Genomic DNA, 18,584 nt, shown 5'->3' with positions numbered 1-18,584 from the left:
AACGAAGCAAGGGCAAAGTGAGTTTGGCTTGTGGAAGCTGACAAAGATGATGTTGAAGAGGTTTTGGCATCCCATGACCAAGAACTGATAGATGAAGAGCTGATGCAATTGGAACAGGAAAGGATAACAATCGAAACCGAATGCAGTAGCGAACGGACCGAAAGTGAAGTCGTCCAGGAACTGAACATGAAGCAACTGCATGAGATTTTCGCTGCAATTATTGCAGAAAAGTACGACATCAATTTTCAAACGGTACATAGGTTTAGGGGATATTTGCAAGATGGGTTGAGTCCTTACAAAGAACTGTGTGATAGAAAAATGCACGAGGCTCAGCAGTCAAGCAAGCCTTCCACATCAGCCACAGCAGATGACAAACCTCGACCTTCGACATCGAGGCGGGCAGTCATAGGAGAAGATGAGCTGCCTGCCCTGATCGACGATGAGATGACACCCCCGTATCCCACCACTCCAACACCCGGGCCCCGGATAGATACTGTACTGATTCGCAAAGAATGCAGCGGTAGCTGGGAGGCACACTGCACACCTTTAAGAAAAAAGCCGAAATAAACATGCTAATTAATTAGGTGCCACTCCACACGTAATTGTCGGCCCAGATCAAAGGCAACGCAGTCGGAAATCGGCACTGATCTGGGCCAACATTTGTGTCGGGCAGCACCTAATTAATTAGCATGTTTATTTCGGCTTTTTTCTTAAAGACGTGCTGTGCGCCTCCCGGCTACCGCTGGACCCCTGCGTGCTTCGCGGATCAGTATCTGTTGGCGGCCCGGAGGGTGGGAGCCACTGCACCACCCAAGCTCCGACTCAGTCTAACACACCATCATGAGTGTGTTCCACGCTTTCCCAATTCTGGTAAGTGATACTACACTGTACATACATTATTTCTACTTTATATCGGCTGTGTATTTTTACGTGTTATTTGGTATGATTTGGCAGCTTCATAGCTTAAAGGTTACTGGAGAGCACTTGCGCTGTGTTTTTGCCAACAGCGCTTGCGTGAGATTTTCTGCCGACGGCGCTTGCGTGAGACTTTCTGCCGACGGCGCTTGCGTGAGACTTTCGCTACGGAGAACAGTTCAGTAATGATTGTGGAAAAGTATTTCTACTTTATATAGGCTGTGTATTTATCATATCATTCCTGCTTTTACAATATGTTACTGTTATTTTAGGTTTTATGTGTTATTTGGTATGATTTGGTAGGTTATTTTTGGGTCTGTGAATGCTCACAAAATTTTTCCATATAAAGAAATGGTAATTGCTTCTTCGCTTTACGACATTCCGGCTTACGAACCGTTTCACAGGAACACTCTACCTTCGGATGGTGGGGGAAACCTGAATTGGGGAGGGTGACTCGCAATGATTTAGAGCAGAGGTTCCCAACCTTTATGCCGTTGACTCTTACCATTAACTGAGGAGTCTGTAGACCCCAATTTGGGAACCACTGGTTAGATAGTGGGATCAAGAATAAGATACCAAAGTTTGCTGATGATACAAAACAATTTGGCAATGTGCACTACAAAGGGAATGCATCAAGCGGGCACACCCAGGCTATTTGAATGACCAGGGATGATATCAGATAGAATACGTGGAAAATCACCTATTAAAGCTGAAAATATAGAAAGCATTTTTTTTTTAAATGGAGATAGATTGAAAGCTGTTGGTATCCAGAGAAACTTGGTGTCACTACAAACAAATCACTGAAGATTAATGCGCAGATTCAGCAAGAAATTAAGGCGGCAAGGATTATATTGGGATTCATTGCAAGACAATCTGAGAACAAGATAAGAAATGCCTTGCTTCAATTACATAGTGCCCTGGTAGCCACACCAAGAAGAGCACGTACAGGTTTAGTGCCCGACCTCAAGCAAGAAAAACACACCACCACACCATTTGGCGGAGGTGAGAGGGGTCAGTGAGGGAGCACACAAGCTCCAGAGATATCCTCAAATGGTGCATCATGAAGAAACATGAAGATGTTCCACCTTTTGTACGAACACTCGATCCCAGATTCAGTTTCCGGTTTGTCAACAATTTTAGTAAATTATCTCTAGGTAATACACACAAAATGCTTGACGAACTCTGCAGGTCAGGCACCATCTATGGAGAGGAATAAAGAGTTTCTGATCAAGACCCTTTATCAGAGGTTCGGTAGTGTAGTGGCTAGCATAATGCTTTACAGTAGCAGCGGCCCAGGTTCAATTTCAGCAGCTGCGTTTATATGTTCTCCCTGTGACCGCTTGGCTTTCCTCCCACAGTCCAAAGACTTACTGGTTGATAGGTTCACTGGTTGTTATAAATTGTTCTGTGATTAGGCTAGGGTTGCCAGGCTCAAAGGGCCTCTGTCGCACAGTTTACAAAGAATGGTGCCAAAAACAAAAAAAATCCAGTGAGTGGCTGGTCTGTGAGCAAAAACATATCGTTAAATCCACTCGCTGGATGTTTTTTTGTTTTTGGCACCATTCTTTGTAAACTCCAGTCTGTTGTGTGTAAAATTTCCAGCAGATCAGCAGTTTCTGAGATACTCAAATCACCCTGGGCGGCACCTAATTGATGAGCTTGTTTATTTCAGCTTTTTTCTTAAGATGCGCCGGACGCGCTCCGGCTAGCACTGCACCCCTGCCTCAAAGCAAGCTCTGGTCTTTTCACAATTCTTTACAGCTATAAATATATTTAATTACTTTATTTTTATTTACTCTATTGAAGAAATTTATAATTTTGAACACCTTTTGAATCACCAAATAATCTGCTCTGCTGGAACTGAATACTCCCAACTTTACTAGCCTCTCAACTTGAACTCAAATTAGAAATATCGATGAAGAGTCAGCATCTACCCAAAACTACATTGAGTTATACTTGCAATAAAATGTTACCTTTAAGCTTGCCATATCTTGTTTGAAATCTTGTTCATAAATGGATGTAAGTACTTTCGGGGGAATATTCAACTGCAATCAAACAAAAATATGAGTCAGGCATTGAGTTATAATTGATTGATTTTAAATGCAAGTTCTTTGAGTTACTTACCTCCTTAGATCTCTGTATTATTTTGTCATCAATATCTGTGATAACCATCACCATGGTGACATCAACGCCAAAGATGTTGGTCAATATTCTTCTTATGATGTCAAATCTAACATATGAGCTAAAAAAAAAAGCACAGCTCTGAGAAGCAGTTGTTAAAACCATTTAGTGTACAATTGTACATGAAATAAATTTCACATTGTGTACAAGGATGTGCCATGAATGACCTGGCTGGAGCTACATGTATCTGGTCTCAATCTGAGTACTAATCTAGGCTCAATCAAGGAGCTAGAACTTGCTACAGATACTGCAGTTTGCTTGGTACATAGTCTTCAAGACACTTACAATAGTATTTATGAAAAGCAATAAAGATCAAACAACGAAAGCACAAAAGACAAATTATACATATACTGAAAACACGAGTTGTATAGAGGCATTGAAAGTGCGTCTAATTAGGGTGGAGGTGAATGAAGTTATCCATGCTGCTTCGGGAGCTTATTGGACAATGACTGTTCCAAAACCTGGTAGTGAGAGACCTAAAGCTTCTGTACCTCCTGCCTGACTGTAGTCGCAGGAAGAGAGCATGGCCTGGATGGTGGGAGTCTTTGACAAAGAATACTGCTTTCTTGTGGGAGCACGCCAGGTAAATGTGCTCACTGGTGGGGAGGGGTTTGACTGTGATGAACTGGGCTGCATCCACCACATTTCCATTCCCGGGCATACTAGGCTATAATGCAACCAGTTAGTATACTCCCCACTGTGCACCTATAGGAGTTTGTCAAAGTCTTAGTGATATGCAAAATCTACACAAACTCAAGAAAGTCGAGGCTCTCCCCTGCACTTTTTTGTAATGGCACTTACATGCTGGTCCCAGGACAGATCCTCCCATATGATAACGTCAAATAATGTAAAGTTACTGACCCTCTCCACTCCAGTCCCCCAAGGGCAACTGGCTCATGGCTACTGTCTTAGACCATAAGACATAGGAACAGAACCAGGCCATTTGGCCCATTTATTCTGCTCCACCATTCGATCAGGGCTGATTTAACTTCTACCCTTGGCTTCAAATTCTTTGAATTTGCCAACATTGACTGAGAGGTTGTTGTGACATTTCTCCACCAGGTTTTCAACCTCCCTGCTATATGCTGATTAGTCACCATCTTTGATTTGGTCAATGACAGTGGTGTCATCAGCAGATATATTATAGGATTGGAGGTGAACTGAGCCACACAATCACAGATACGAAGTGAGTAAAGCAGAGGGCTATGCACACAACCTGTGCTGATGGCAAGTGCTGAGGCATATTGTTGCCAATCTATACTGACTGGCGTCAGTCAGTGAGGATGCAGGACCAGTCTTTGAGCTTAGTGATGTGTTTTGAGGGGGTGACAGTGTCAAGTGTGGAGCTGCAGTCAATGAAGAGCATCCTGACATACGTACTTTCACTGTCCAGGTGCTCCAGAGCTGAGTGAAGGGCCAATGAAAAAGCATCTGCTGTTGATCTGTTGTGAAGGTAGGCAAGTTGAAGCAGATCCAGGACACTCCTGGATTAATGACTGCTTAGTTAGCAAGTGTTGTAGAAACTAGTGAAACAACAGGCAATACTGACATTGAACCCCAGTCTGCTGCTCCAACTCACTCATATTTTGGAGAAAGACATGATATTAATTGGTCGCTGCTTTACTTGAATTAATAAATTTATGCTGGCAGCATTGCCTCCAAGTCATGGCCACAGGTCCGAGGTTCCCAGAGACGAGCACGGACGTCCAGGCCAACCCTTCAGGGCAGTACCAAGGAAGTGTTACACCAACAAAAGCAACTCGTTATCAGCACATCTTGCATAGACTACAGTGCATTAGTATGACATTTGCAGCAAAATTAATTTTACTTGATATCAACACTGCAGTCAGCTTGAATTCAGGCTTGGGGCTCCACCTGGAGGACACAGCACTCTACGGAGTTTGGGCTGTCAATCCTGACTCACGCTGCACAAACCGAGTCTGAGCTTCCTGCTGATAAACTCACAAGCACAACTGCGAGCAATTCAAAACCTCACAACGGTTTGTAACTTGCTGCTTGAAGTGAGCCATTCCAGTCAATCCACAGCACTCAAAGTCCAAGTTAATCTGATGTCAACGGTCACCAACCAAAAATGAGAATTTCCATCAGTTTGATTTTACACTTATTACGTTGGAATTGAGTAAGGCGTTAGTGAGGCCTAATTTGGAGTATTGCGTGCAGCTCTCGTCACCCATCTACAGGAAAGAGTGCAGAGAAATTTCACAAGGATGTTGCCGGTATTTGAGGGAAAGGTTGACTAGGTTAGGACTTTATTCTCTGAGTGTAGGAGAATGAGGGGAGATTCGATAGAGGTGTACAAAATTATCAGGGGTATAGATAGGGTAAATGCAAGAAGACTTTTTCCATTGAGGTTAGGTGAGACTAGAACTAGAGGTCATGCACTCAGGGTGAAAGGTGAAATGTTTATGGGGGATTTTCTTCACTCAGAGGGTGGTGAGAGTGTGGAACGAGCAGGTTTGAGTTCAACGTTTAAGAGAAATTTGGACAGGTACATGGACAGGAGGGGTATGGTGCGGGTGCAGTTGCAGGCTGATGGGACAGGGCAGAATAATAGTGCGGCACGGACGAGATGGGCCAAAGGGCCTGCTTCTGCTCTGCAGTGTTCTATGACTCTATAACTTAGAAATTAACTATTACAAACATAGAGAATGTCTTACATTTGGAGAGACAGTGCTAAGAGATTCCTCCACTATCAGAGGGATTGGAGGTGCTGTTTTAGGATGAGATGTTAAACCATAACCTCACCTGCTTGCTGGCAGGTGTACAAAATTCTATGAACACTATTGTGAAGAACAGTCGGTCTGCTATCTCCAAAATCCAGCTGTCAAAACTTAACCCTCTGTTAAGAGATTTTCAAAGCATTAGCACATTATTATACCCAAAAGTGACTACACTTTGCAACTTTTTGAGCTGCAGAGGACTTTGGGATGAACTTCAGTTATGAAAGATACTCCAGAAATGTATGTTTTTTTGTTTGCAATTTAACTCAAATTATTTTCGTATACTGTATGGAATAGAAATTTTATTTATGAGAATATAGCACAAGGCATTTTTTCCCATTAAAGAACACAATAGGATTAGTAAGCCATTCAGCCCATCAAACCTGCTCCACCATTCAATATGATAATTGCAGATCTATCCCAGGCCTCAAACCACCCTCCCATGCCAGCTCCTCCATAATTTTCAATTCTTCCAGATAAATTCCCCAGCCCCATACCACCCTGCCCTATTCACTTGGGACAGAATTTTTTTTGGTGTATTTTTCAACATTTTCCTGACACAGGATTTGTGAAAAACCCCAAATATATCACAAAAAGATTTTTGTTACCATTAACAATTCCAGCAGAGCTCACAGTAAGTTTGAGAATATAATGTTTGTAAAGACAGTAAAATGATTCACAGTAAATATTGTATATGGTTTAATTTATCGTTTCTATATGTAGGGTACAGACAAAGGTGAGAAATTAACACCATGTTCACAGTTCACCACATCCTGCTGTTTACAAAAACATCCAATTCTATCAAACATCCATAACATTTTACAAATCAGCTACTCCAGCCTCGTCAACAGCCTTTTCAACCCATCACGAACAGCTTCCTGAATTTTTATTAAGATCACGATTAGTATGGATGATTTTGTTGCTCTTTTTCTGAATGGACCATTACATTGGTTACACACATCCTGTTCTTCAAATGGAAAAGGCTTTTTACTTATGATAAAGTGAAAATGTAAATTTTAGAGTAAACCAGGTTTTGAAGGAACAACGGCCCAGGATGGAAGCTCGAGTATGGAGGCCTGTTAGTAATCCAACTTAACAGTTGCTCACATTCACGTCTGTCATAACGCAAAGATTTTTACTCCCTCGTGGTGTGGAATGGATGTAAGAATTAAATAAATTCAAATTCCAGACAATGCCACCATCTCTACTCACAGTTTCCAAACCTGTTACTATCATTGAAAATCTCCTGTACTGCAATGCATCACTGACCTTCCCTTCCATACTGACTCTTTATACTGATTTTCACTTCAGAGTTGCAGCATCTGGAGTGAATCTCCTGACCACCAGGTTTGTGCTTCTGGATTTCCGAAACAGAGGATCTGCATTTCCACTATAAACGGGACTTTTTTTGTGGGTGTTTACCTTGCATGTCCAAGGTGAGCATGGTCATATACTGTTGGCCCACAGCTGTACCTGTCAAATAAAAAATGAGACATCAGATCTGTCAATCTTTTAACTATTTATAACTTGCAAAACAGTACAAACCAAACAGCAGCCGGCATTATACAGCACGGGAACAGCCCAACACATCCGTGCTGACCAAGACACCTAGCTGGGCTGGTCCCATTTTCCTCCATTTGGCTCATAATCCTCCGGACATTTTTCATACCATGGACCCCGGCCATTAACCAAGGCATCTGCAGATGCCAGGTTGGGAACCCCTACCCTCAAACTTTCACATTCGTGAGCTTGTCTACACATCTTTTTGTGACTGCTCCCATCTCTGGCAGCTCATTCAATATCCCACTAATTTCCTTTAAATGCTCATCATAAATCTACACCCTTTAGTTTTATACTTTTCTGGTTTGGAAAAAAAAGAGTAACTATTAACCCTAACAATACCCCTCATGATTTTATAAACCTCTGTAGGGTTACTCTTCCACCTCTTTCACTCTAGACCAGGGGTTCCCAACCCACTTCCTGCCGTGGCCAATCCCATTAAGCAAAGGGTCCATGAACCCCAGGTTGGGAACCACTGCTCCAAATACAAGAATCCCGGTCTATCCAGTCTCTCCTTGCAACTCAAGCCCTTCAGTCCAACATTCTCCAAAATCCATCCTCATGACCATTCAGGTGTGGGCCCGTCAGCATCTCGTAGTTGTACAATGGCATGCTTTTAACTCAGTGCCCTGACCAATGAACGCAAACATGCCACAGGCCTTCGTCACCACTTTCAGCACGTACATGTTCTCCCAGATCTTTCTGTTCTATAAACACTCTCAGGGCCCTGGTATTTACTATCTATGCCCCACCCACCCTGGTTTGAGTTCACTTCAGCTTTGTCCGAGTTAAATTCCATCTGCCATTACTTTGACCAGTTTTGCAGCTGATCCAGCTCTAGTTGTAACCTTCTTTACTGTCCACCACATCACTACTTCATCCACAACCTATTATCAAACAAATCTTTCAAACATATATGACAAACTGGATGCTGAGCACCGACCCCTGGTCAAAGGACTGCAATATGAGCAAACCTCCACTACCACCGTCTGATTCGCATCACCAAAATTCTGTGCCCAATTAGACAGCTCAAGATGGATTTCATCTTCTGGACTAGCAGTAGCTCACAAGTCACAGCCTGTCAACCTGGAATACAATCTTTTCTTCCTAGTTTGTGTCCACAGTCCACTATAGCACAACCATTCCAGACGCGATCTTGTTTACGAAACACCAGAACTTTCTAACATTAAATGTAGAACATGCCTGGTTTCCCCTTAGCAAACACAAGAACTCAAGGGAAAGCCAGACTGCACTGCATATCTGCTCTGCCATTCAATCAAGAATAATCCAGCTTTGCCTCAACAGAAATTTCCTACCCTCTCCCTTTACCGCTTTTCTTTCAAACCCAATGTGTCAGTCTCTACCATGATCTTTTTTCAATGACTCGACTTGCACCATAACCGACCAGCATTATTTGTCACACGTACATCAAAACATCCAGTGAATGCACTGTTTCCATCAAAGACCAACACAGACCGAGGATGTGCTTGGGGCAGCCCACAAGCATTGCTGTGCTTTCGGCAACAGCATAGCATGCCCACAACTTACCAACCCAGACCTGTACGTGTCTGAAATGTGGCAAGAAACTGCAACAGCTGGAGAAAACCCAAATGGTCACAGGGAGAACATACAAACTCCTTGCAGATAGTGGCAGGAATTTAACCGCGATCTTCTGCAAAGCTATGCTTCAGTGCCACAGTTGACAAATTCCAAAGATTCGTCATCTTCAGAGAATAAATAACCTCATTTTTATCTTAAAGGGTGACTGCTTACTCTACAATCTGTCTCTAGTTAAAAACGTCCAGACAAGAGGAAGTATTGTTTCAACAACACCCATCCACCAGAAACTTGTCAGGCTCACTAAAATTACCTCTATTTCTTCCAGACTTAAGTATAACCACAATCTGCTCAGCCCCCCTTCAAACATCAACCTTGTCACCCTGAACTTCCTCCAATGCACATCCTTTCCTAGAGACCAAAACTGAACAGATGACATCCGGTGTGGTCTTGGCTACAGTCCCAGAGAGATGCGCCAAAGCTCCTCTATTTATAGTGCTGTGGGACCGTCCGACTGTGGGAGGGGCAGTCCTGAGGGAGCACTACACTTGTGAGAGGGACGGCAGCGAGGGAGTGTCATTGTGAGGGAGGGCAGTAAGGAAGAGCCGCAACTCGGGAGTGGCGGCACAGAGCGAGTGTCCTGTCGGGGTAGTGAGGGGCGACCGGAGTCGGAGAGCGCGGTACCAGGAGGCGGTCGCAGGGGCCGACAGCACCAAAGGCTGCTTGCTGCCCGTTCGGCTGTTGTAGACTCGCAGGCCGACCGGGTGGCCGTCCTCAGCTCCGCCGCGACCGCAGGAGCCAGGCCGCTCTTGCTGCGAGCTCCGAGCCGGATCTCCGCTCACGGAGCACCGCAGACGCCTAGGTGCAGCGCTCCAACACCAACGACCAAGCAGGCTCCTCATGGCGCTACCACGGATCAGGCCGCGCGGGGGCGGAACAATAAACGGGAAAAGGCGTGGCAACCCGGCGGAAATGGGTGTGTCCATGTAGCCCCGCCCACACCGCGTGTCAATCAGCCTGTCTGACAGACGGAGGCTGCGACAAGCAGTGGGCTGTGGGGTAGGGACGTGAGGGGGAAGGGTGTGAAGTCGGAGGGGAAGGAGGTGGGGATGCCTTCTAAGGAAGTCTGTGTCACTGAGAGTTATGAGTTATCGGCAGTCATGTCCCGGGAAAACATTTCAAAACTCTAGCAACCGGCAGCTCCCATAGCAACGGAGGCGCCCTTCCTCTACCTCACGATCGGAGGAAAAATACAGCAATGACCTTTCAACCGCGGCTCTCTGCCCGCACATTTTAAATGTGTCCCGCTCGTGGCGCACAGCCTGCTGGACTTGTAGTCTCAAGTACTCCGGGTGAAAGCGAGCGCTGGGTTATTGAGACTCCAGCTCCCAGATGACACTGCGACAGACATGCGTATTCCATACCACCGGCTGTTGACGGCTCCTATTTACGTGGGCGGACCGAATGAGACCTAGCTCCCGCCGCCTGCGCCTGCCGATTGGTGAAATCCTTCCCTTCACTCGGCAATGGTTACAGCTAATAGGGTGTTTGGTGCTGCCAATCACTAATTAAAGTGCGGCATCTGTCAAGAGCTTCGGTGGAGATAAATAGAAAACACATACGTTGGATCCCAATTGACAGAGGACTTTACGAAACATGTGCCTGCCAAATGTGACAGCTAAAATAAATAGTTGGAAAGACAATTGTCAGATGGGCACGAGCAGTGGCGGGCGCTCAGAGACGTCACAATACTATGCAAATGAGGACCGCCGGCGCGCATGCGTGCTGTCCTCTCGAGTGTTTCCCAAGTGTTTCAAACTGGGTTCGCTGTTTCCACGTTGGATTCAAAGCCCCGGGATTGGGATCGGACTGTGTAGGGGTAGAGGGGCACTGAGGCCAAGGAGGCTGTACCCACACTCGCCGATGTAAGGGGAGAGCTCTCCAGTCCACGCCTCGCTCTGTCCCGGCAGTGTCTTTTCAAATTTGCTTGTTTATTTTTTCCTAAAAGAGAAAGGCGGAGTGAGCGAGAGTGAGGGGCTGAGGCTTGCACCGTGTGAGCGAACGAGTGTGGCCCAAGGAAAGTCCGTCTGTTCCCCTCCCCTATTGCCCCAACAAATAACAAATGTAGCTTGCAAGATGCTGAGTCCTGCGAACGGGGAGCAGCTGCACGCTGTGAACTATGTGGAGGACTATCTGGATTCAATCGAGTCTCTGCCTTTCGATCTTCAGAGGAACGTTTCTCTGATGAGGGAAATCGATGCTAAATACCAAGGTAGGAACTGGGGTGCGAGCCGGTTCCCATCAAACCGCTGCAGCACTGGGGCGGGCCGAACAAAAGAGCCGCTCCAGCACTCAGCCATTTTGGCAGAAAGAGGAATAAATGTCTGACAGTCAGCGACGCAGGAGAGTAGTGAACAGACAGCTCGACCGGGTTTGGGAGCCGGGCAGCGGGCGGGCGGGGAAGAGACCGAAGGGTCCCCTTTTCTCTGCTTGGGACCCCAAGGCTGCTCTCCCTCAGTGAGTCTTCTTGAACGGGGCTGAAAGAGTGTCGGCAGGCGACGATCGCAGCCTCTACTCGACCCATCTCCTGTATCCAGTTCCCCGGCCGGCGTCGAGGCAACTGCTCCATGGTAAAGGGGCCTATCGGAGGGGGCGGGTGTGTGCGCAGAGTTGCGGATAACGGGCAGTAGGAAGGGGTGGCTTGGCAGCTGGGTGTGTGCAACGGGTCCGAGCACAGAGCGCGGAATCAGCTTCTTCCAAGCGGCGCCGCCGCGCTAAGCAGCCGCCTCGCTGCGGCCTTAGTTATAGTCCTGTCCTTATTAGCATAAACTCACCTCCTCCATGTTCATTGGCTGCCACTTGTTTCCTTGTTGGTCGCTGCTTGTCTCCTGATAAGTAGATGACGCTGCCGATCTTTAAGGAGGTGGGGTCAACTGAACGGCACGAGTTTGTGATAGGCTGTCAGTTGTGCCTGTCACTGAGAGAGACGATTCGCTTTTGATAGGTTGTATTGGTTGTCAGTCACTGTAGTCACCCAGTTGCACACAGAGGAAACGCAGGCGGCCCATGCGCGCATCCGAGAGGCAGTTGCAACCGTCAGTCATTGGCTCAGGGGCGCGGTCAACGGAGCGTCCTTTGATTGGGTAACCTGAATGCCAATCATGGGGAAGATTGCAATTTGAGGACGTATATGCTAATCAGTTGCCCCGCGGGAAGGTTTCTGCTTTCTCATTGACTACTGTTTTGCAGACCTTGACAATGATTGGTCGAAGGCCATGCCCGTCAGTCTGGTGGGTGTATTTCGCCGGCCTCTTGTTTATTCTCCATTTTAGGTCTTTTCGCTTAGATCAAACAACCTGGTTGTCTGGCCTCGGCGTGTTATCTCCTGTCTCTTATTCCCGGTTCTGGGTCCCGGGCCCATGGTCCTGTCGGCCTTCCCAAAGGTGGGCAGCCGGATACGTGAATCTTGTTACTTGTGGTGGTCCTTTCTCCCACTGAGTGAGCCCGGAGGGCCGGGGAGAGGATGGTAGCTCCTGGGTTATTTATAAATATACCAGTTACTAATACAAACAGTGAGAAGTGTGGCTTAGATAAACGTTAGTCCTTTCGGGAATGTTCGTGGGGGGGGGGGAGGTTTACAGCCGGGCCATAAAGAGAGGTCATAGTTTTTAAATTGTTTTGAAAAGTCTTTAATGGAGGCAACATAAAATCTCAGTACATTACTGGCGAACTTAAACCTATCTCAACAGAGGGAAAATCCTCAGCAAATTAAAGGAGGTAAATGCTGAGCAGACCTCATCACCAGCATCCTCGAGTCTGGAAGTTTTCCCCTGAAACTTTCTGCATCCCAGAAAGATCCCATTCAATTGGAAAATGTAAGGTCGCTATTTAAGAAAGCAGGCAAACAAAAGCACGAAACAATAGGCCATTTTGCCGAACTGTCACTGGGAAGATGCAGGAATTTGTTAATAATATAGAACAGTACATGCCCTTCAGCCACAATTAATTAAAATTCCTAGCAACACACACAAAACTTAGCAGGCCAGGTAGCATCTATGGAATAAAATGAACAGTGGAAGTTTCAGGCTGAGACCCTTCATCAGGACTGGAGAGGGGGAAAAAAAGATAAATTAGAAGACCTTGTACTTCTTCCTCACCTTGATCTAACTTCTCATCTTTTTTTCCAGTCCTGATGAAGGGTCTCGTCCCGAAACGTGGACCGTTTACTCTTTTCCGTAGATGCTGCCTGGCCTGCTGAGATCCTGCAGTGTTTTGTGTGTGATGTTCAGATTTCCAGCATCTGCAGATTTTCTTTGAACTAAAATTCTTAACAAGACTAATCCCATCCGCCTACACAACATCCATATCTCTCTGTCCTCTGCTTGTCCACGTGCTGGTCTGAGTCTCTGTCCTGCGTTTAGTGTAACGCTTTACGACGCCAGCAGTAAGATCTGAGTTCAATTCCTGCAGCTGTCTGTAAGGACATTCTCCCCGTGACCATGTGTTTTGTGCAGGTGCTCCAGCTTCCTCCCACATTCCGAAAAGGATGAGTAAAGTTGTGGGCGTACACTGGAAATGGAAGCATGGCAACACTTGCGGGCTGCCCCCAGCACATCTTGGACTGTGTTGGTCATTGACACTAACGATGCATATCACTCTGTGTTTCAACGTACGTGTGACAAATAAAGCTAATCTCTTGTTATTTATTTGTCTCCACCACCATTGCTGGCAGCACATTCCAGTCCCACCACCACTCTGGGGGAAAAAAAAACTTGCCTCGTACTTTAAAGAAAATTCCAGGGGATTTAGAAAATGATACAACAAAAATAGGTCAAAGTGGTTTTGTAAAAGGGAGATTCTGTCCATTTCCTTGATGTTCTTTGGGCAACAAATGGAATGTACAAAGAAGGGCCAGTATATTTGAATTTCTAGAAGGCATTTGATACCGTTCTAAATGAACTACACAAAAGTGTAATGTCAGTTAATTTATTCACACACATAGTGTAACCCAGAGGCAAATAGAAAAAGTTCAAAGTACATTGACAATCGAAGAATGAATACTATATACAACCTTGAGGTTTGTCTCCTTACAGGCAGCCACAAAGCAAAGAAACCCGACAGAGCCCAGTAAAAAAAGTTAGATCAGACCAAGAGTTTGGACAAGTGTTTAAGATACACCTTGTGTGAAACCACAGGTGTCAATGCTCAACTTTCAATCATGTATAATTTTTATTAACCCTTTGATGAAAGGACTAAAGACAAGTTTGTTGATGGTACGGAGTTGTAAAAGGGAGATTCTGTGGGTTGTGAGGATTAACATGAAGCCTGCAGGAGGATGTGGGTATAGTCTGGAAAAATGTGAGGATGCCCACTTGGGAAGGAGTTAGGAAAAAACAAATGACTTGCTTGGGTGGAGTGAGACTGCAAAAGTTGCAGTGTGCAGGAACCTGTATATTAAACACAGAATCAGCATACAGGTACAGCAGGTAATTAGGAAGGGTAGTAGAATGTTCACGTTTATTGCAAATAAATCGCTGGTGCACTAAGTCCTTGCTAATTGTAAGGGATAAGGACACTTGTCTTCCAACAGACAACAAAAACATATGAAGAGCACTAAGTCCACTAGTTAACTCACACCACAATGACATACAACCATCAACTCTGATATCGATATTTACAACTTGTCGGAGGGGTGTAGTACTGCGGTCCTGGCTCTCATGTTCCTGACCTTCAGTGATCCAGTTCCCAACTCCAGCTGGACACTGGCACAGGGTTCCATTAACTGAAATAGACAGTGCTGGAAACGGTCCGTAGGTCAGATAGCATCTGTGGTGGAGACAGAGTCATTGTTTCAGGACAAAGAAGGATCTCAGACCTGAAATGTTGACCCTGTTTCTCAAGCCACAGATGCAGCCTGACCCGCTGAGTGTTTTCAGCACTCTCTCGCTGTTTCTGTTCCAGATTTTCTGCATCTGCAGTATTATTTTTTTAAATTTCCACTCTCAATAACATCTCAGATCTGTGGATTGTGAGTCCATGGATTATAAGGATATTGTGTAGTGATTTAATCACTGTATTGAAAGATACTTGCGCAGTACGGAGAAAGTTGACTGGCTAGATCACTGAGATGGAGGGGTTGATGCGTGAGGAGAAGTTAAGGAAGTTGGGGTTACTCACTGGAAGGGTGGATCCCTTACTCAGCCGTGGGATTCAGAGGGTTGACAAGGTGGGTGCTCAGAGGATATTGCCCATGGTGGAGAGATCTAGACAAGGGAGGACATAGATTCAGAGCAAGGAATCTCCAGGTTAAGAAGGAGAAGAGAAATTCATTTGTGGGAGAATGAAGTGGAGGCAGGGATTACCCCCAGTATTTAATCTGCAGTGGGGGTGGGGAGGTTCAGAGGAGGAGGTTTCAGGTGTGGATGGAGCAGGGGTGCAGGAGATAGGGTAAGGGAGAAGGAACATGGATGAAGGGAGATGGGGTGGAGGGGATGAGGAGGGCGCAGTGAAGCAGTGGTGGAGGGGAGAGGGGGAGGGAGCCAGGATGGAGGAGATGAAGCAGCTGGGAGAGAGAAGTGGATCGAGTGGACAGGGGAAGGAACTGAGACGGAGAGGGAGCTGAAGAGTAATGTTGAAGGTGTGTTATCAAACAGTGATTAGAGGGGCCGAGTGGCCTGTTCCTACTGTGTTTATTGCCCATCAAGATAAATTTGAGGATTTCTGGTGCAGAGAATCAGTCATGATTTTACCGAGGGACAGCCCAGACTCAGAGGGCAGCAGATCTTTCTTTCTCTACTAATTCTGTGCTTCCAGGTCTGATAACGTGGGATTTGAACTCCCTCTGGGCGCTATCACTATATAATACTCCAGTGGCCTTTCCACCAGATGGAATGTGTTCTGGAGACACAAGAGACTGCCTCTACTGGAATCTGGAACGTGTAGTCCGATGGAGGAACTCAGTGGGGGGTGGGGATTGCCGATGTTTCGGGCGGAGAGCCTGTGTCAGTACTGAGAGCGGAGAGGTGAGGGGGCCAGCAAAGATTGAAGAATGGGAGTAGCAAGAAGGGATTGCAAGTGACGGGAGGACTGAGGAGGGTGTGAGATGATAGACAGGTGGTGTGTGGTAAATGGGGGGGGCTGGGGGACAGGGGTAAGTGATTGATAGATGGAGGGAATCTGAAGGAAAAAGGTATTGAGAAGCAGGGGGCGTGTGAGGCAGCTGTGGGAGGGTCACATTGTGAGGGGGTGATACTGAATCAGAATCAGGTATATTATCACCGGCATGTGACATGAAATTTGTTAACAGCAGCAGCAGTTCAATGTAATACATATATAGAAGAAGAAAAATCAATCAATCAATCAATTACAGTATACATATATTGAATAGATTATTGATCATGCAAAAACAGAAATAATATATATTAAAAAGTGAGTTAGTGTTCACGGGTTCAATGCCCGTTTAGGAATTGGATGGCAGAGGGGAAGAAGCTGTTCCTGAATCGCTGAGTGTGTGCCTTCAGGAGGGTCACTCTGAGGGAGGGTCACATTGTGAGAGGGGTGATACTGAGGGAGGGTCATATTGTGGGAGGGGTGATACTGGGGGGGGCGATACTGAGGGAGTGTCACACTGTGGGAGGGGTGATACTGAGGGAGGGTCACATTGTGCGAGGGGTGATACCGAGGGAGGGTCACACTGTGGGAGGGGTGATACCGAGGGAGGGTCACACTGTGGGAGGGGTGATACTGAGGGAGGGTCACACTGTGGTAGGGGTGATACTGAGGGAGGGTCACTGTGCGAGGGGTGATACTGAAGGAGGGTCACAGTGTGGGAGGGGTGATACGGAGGGAGGGTCTCGGGGAACCCGGTCGCTGTTGTACTGAAGTTTGTGTGATCTTGCTGTGCTGACATGGCGGCCGTGTTCCCCTCATGACAACGGTAGCGACGCAGGCTCATTGTGGCAGGTCAACACCTGTGTGACGCATCTCTCTCTCCCCCTCCCCCTCTCCCTCTCCCTCCAGACATCCTGAAGGAGCTGGACGAGTACTACGAGAAGCATCGGCGGGAGACGGACGTGGTGCAGCGCCGGCGCATCCTGCACTACATCCAACGGGCTCTGATCCGCAGCCAGGAGCTGGGCGATGAGAAGATCCAGATCGTCAACCAGATGGTGGAGCAGGTGGAGAACCGGAGCCGGCAGGTGGAGGGGCACGTGGAGCTCTTCGAGAACTGTGCCGACGCCAGTGACGCCAATGGCAAGTCCTCGCTGGACAGGTCCAGGAGCGAGGGCACGGCCCCCGCGGAGAAGGCCAGCGCCAAGAGGTCCAGGAGGCAGCGCAACAATGAGAACCGGGAGATCACTTCCAGCAACCACGACCACGAGGAGACCAGCGCCGGAATGCCCAAGGAGAAGAAGGCAAAGACCTCCAAGAAGAAGAAGAGGTCCAAGGCCAAGGCGGAGAGGGAAGCTTCTCCCACCGACCTCCCCATCGATCCCAACGAGCCCACCTACTGCCTGTGCAACCAGGTCTCCTACGGAGAGATGATCGGCTGTGACAATGATGAATGTCCCATCGAGTGGTTCCACTTCTCCTGTGTGAGCCTCCACCACAAACCCAAAGGCAAATGGTACTGCCCCAAGTGCAGGGGCGAGAATGAGAAGACCATGGACAAAGCACTGGAGAAATCCAAAAAGGAAAGGGCGTATACCAGGTAGTTCCAGGGTCAGTGCCTGCGCTCTGTACAGCAACAGATCCCTGTGTATTTATTACTGACGCGTCCCCCTCTCTCTGGCCGAGTGGATAGTGGGGAGTGTTCTAAAGAAGGCATTTGTTCTGGAGACCAGTTTCTAGGTTTTTTTTCCAAGTAACAGTGAGGACTCAAAGAGCCCAGGTTTTTATGTTTCTTGTCCGGTGCCTGGACTAGTTTTTGTTTTGTAAAAAAAACACTTTCTTGAAAAAAATTGTAAAAATGTCAATTGTCATTTCCTTTTTTTAAAATCTACATCTCTCTCTGGACAAAAACAATAAAGAAGAGGAAATGGTTTTTATTAAAAATATTTATCAGAAATAGCTGCCTTTTTAGTTTCTCAAGAGTTTGTATAAATGTACAGGTAGGAACTTTCCATGTATAGTGTATGATTCACAGTATTGGGGTTTAACCAGATTGTAAGAAATAATTTTATTGTTACTTGTTTAACAGAAACATGTACAGATGTGATATACATTATAAAGGATGAAGGAAGGAGCTGTGTGTGTGATTTGTGCCTCATTCTGCTCTCCAGCCACTGTTCTCTGCTTCCCACCTGTCCTTCCTGTGGTTTTCTGTCCCAGTTGCTGTCCTGATGCACTTGGCTGCCCCCCCACCCCCGTTAACTTTGCTTCCACAGTCTGTGATTGTGGTGGGAAACTCCGCCCCTTTGCCTGGGTTCTCAGCAACGACTAGGGACGTGTGGAGAAGCCCCTAAGCTTCAGAAGTTTACTCACCATGTGTATGTGTGGCTGTGTGCGAGTGCAGATACGTGATGCGTGTACTGTTGTGGCTGTGTAAAACAATTATTTCCTTTACACTTGTGTACAGGAAATGGCATTAAACAATCTTGAATCTTAAAATGTTTTTGTGTGTGTGTGTGT

General features: G+C 46.5%; 2 protein-coding genes across 5 annotated transcripts in view; one reads left to right on the top strand and one right to left on the bottom strand.

Moving 5' to 3' along the window:
• The window catches only part of cars2 (cysteinyl-tRNA synthetase 2, mitochondrial), a 59,296-nt gene extending 49,393 nt beyond the window's left edge, over nt 1–9,903 (bottom strand). For 3 of the 4 annotated variants that reach the window (XM_063048331.1, XM_063048332.1, XM_063048333.1), the window contains exons 1-4: nt 9,639–9,903; nt 7,260–7,310; nt 3,040–3,157; nt 2,889–2,960 (exon numbers count right to left, since the gene is read on the bottom strand). In XM_063048331.1, coding sequence (XP_062904401.1) covers nt 2,889–2,960; nt 3,040–3,157; nt 7,260–7,310; nt 9,639–9,856 — 459 coding nt within the window. In that variant the 5' untranslated portion in view covers nt 9,857–9,903. The other variant, XM_063048334.1, reaches the window with a different exon arrangement.
• Nucleotides 9,904–10,524: 621 nt separating this feature from the next.
• Nucleotides 10,525–18,214, top strand: ing1 (inhibitor of growth family, member 1). The gene is made up of 2 exons (XM_063047498.1): nt 10,525–11,226; nt 16,974–18,214. The coding sequence occupies exons 1-2, from the start codon at nt 11,091–11,093 to the stop codon at nt 17,666–17,668; spliced, it is 831 nt and encodes a 276-aa protein (XP_062903568.1). The 5' UTR covers nt 10,525–11,090; the 3' UTR covers nt 17,669–18,214.
• The last annotated feature ends 370 nt before the right edge of the window (nt 18,215–18,584 follow it).

Source organism: Mobula hypostoma, chromosome 5 (assembly GCF_963921235.1).
Source record: "Mobula hypostoma chromosome 5, sMobHyp1.1, whole genome shotgun sequence".
NCBI classification, from domain to species: domain Eukaryota; kingdom Metazoa; phylum Chordata; class Chondrichthyes; order Myliobatiformes; family Myliobatidae; genus Mobula; species Mobula hypostoma.
This window is presented reverse-complemented; position numbering and strand designations above follow the sequence as displayed.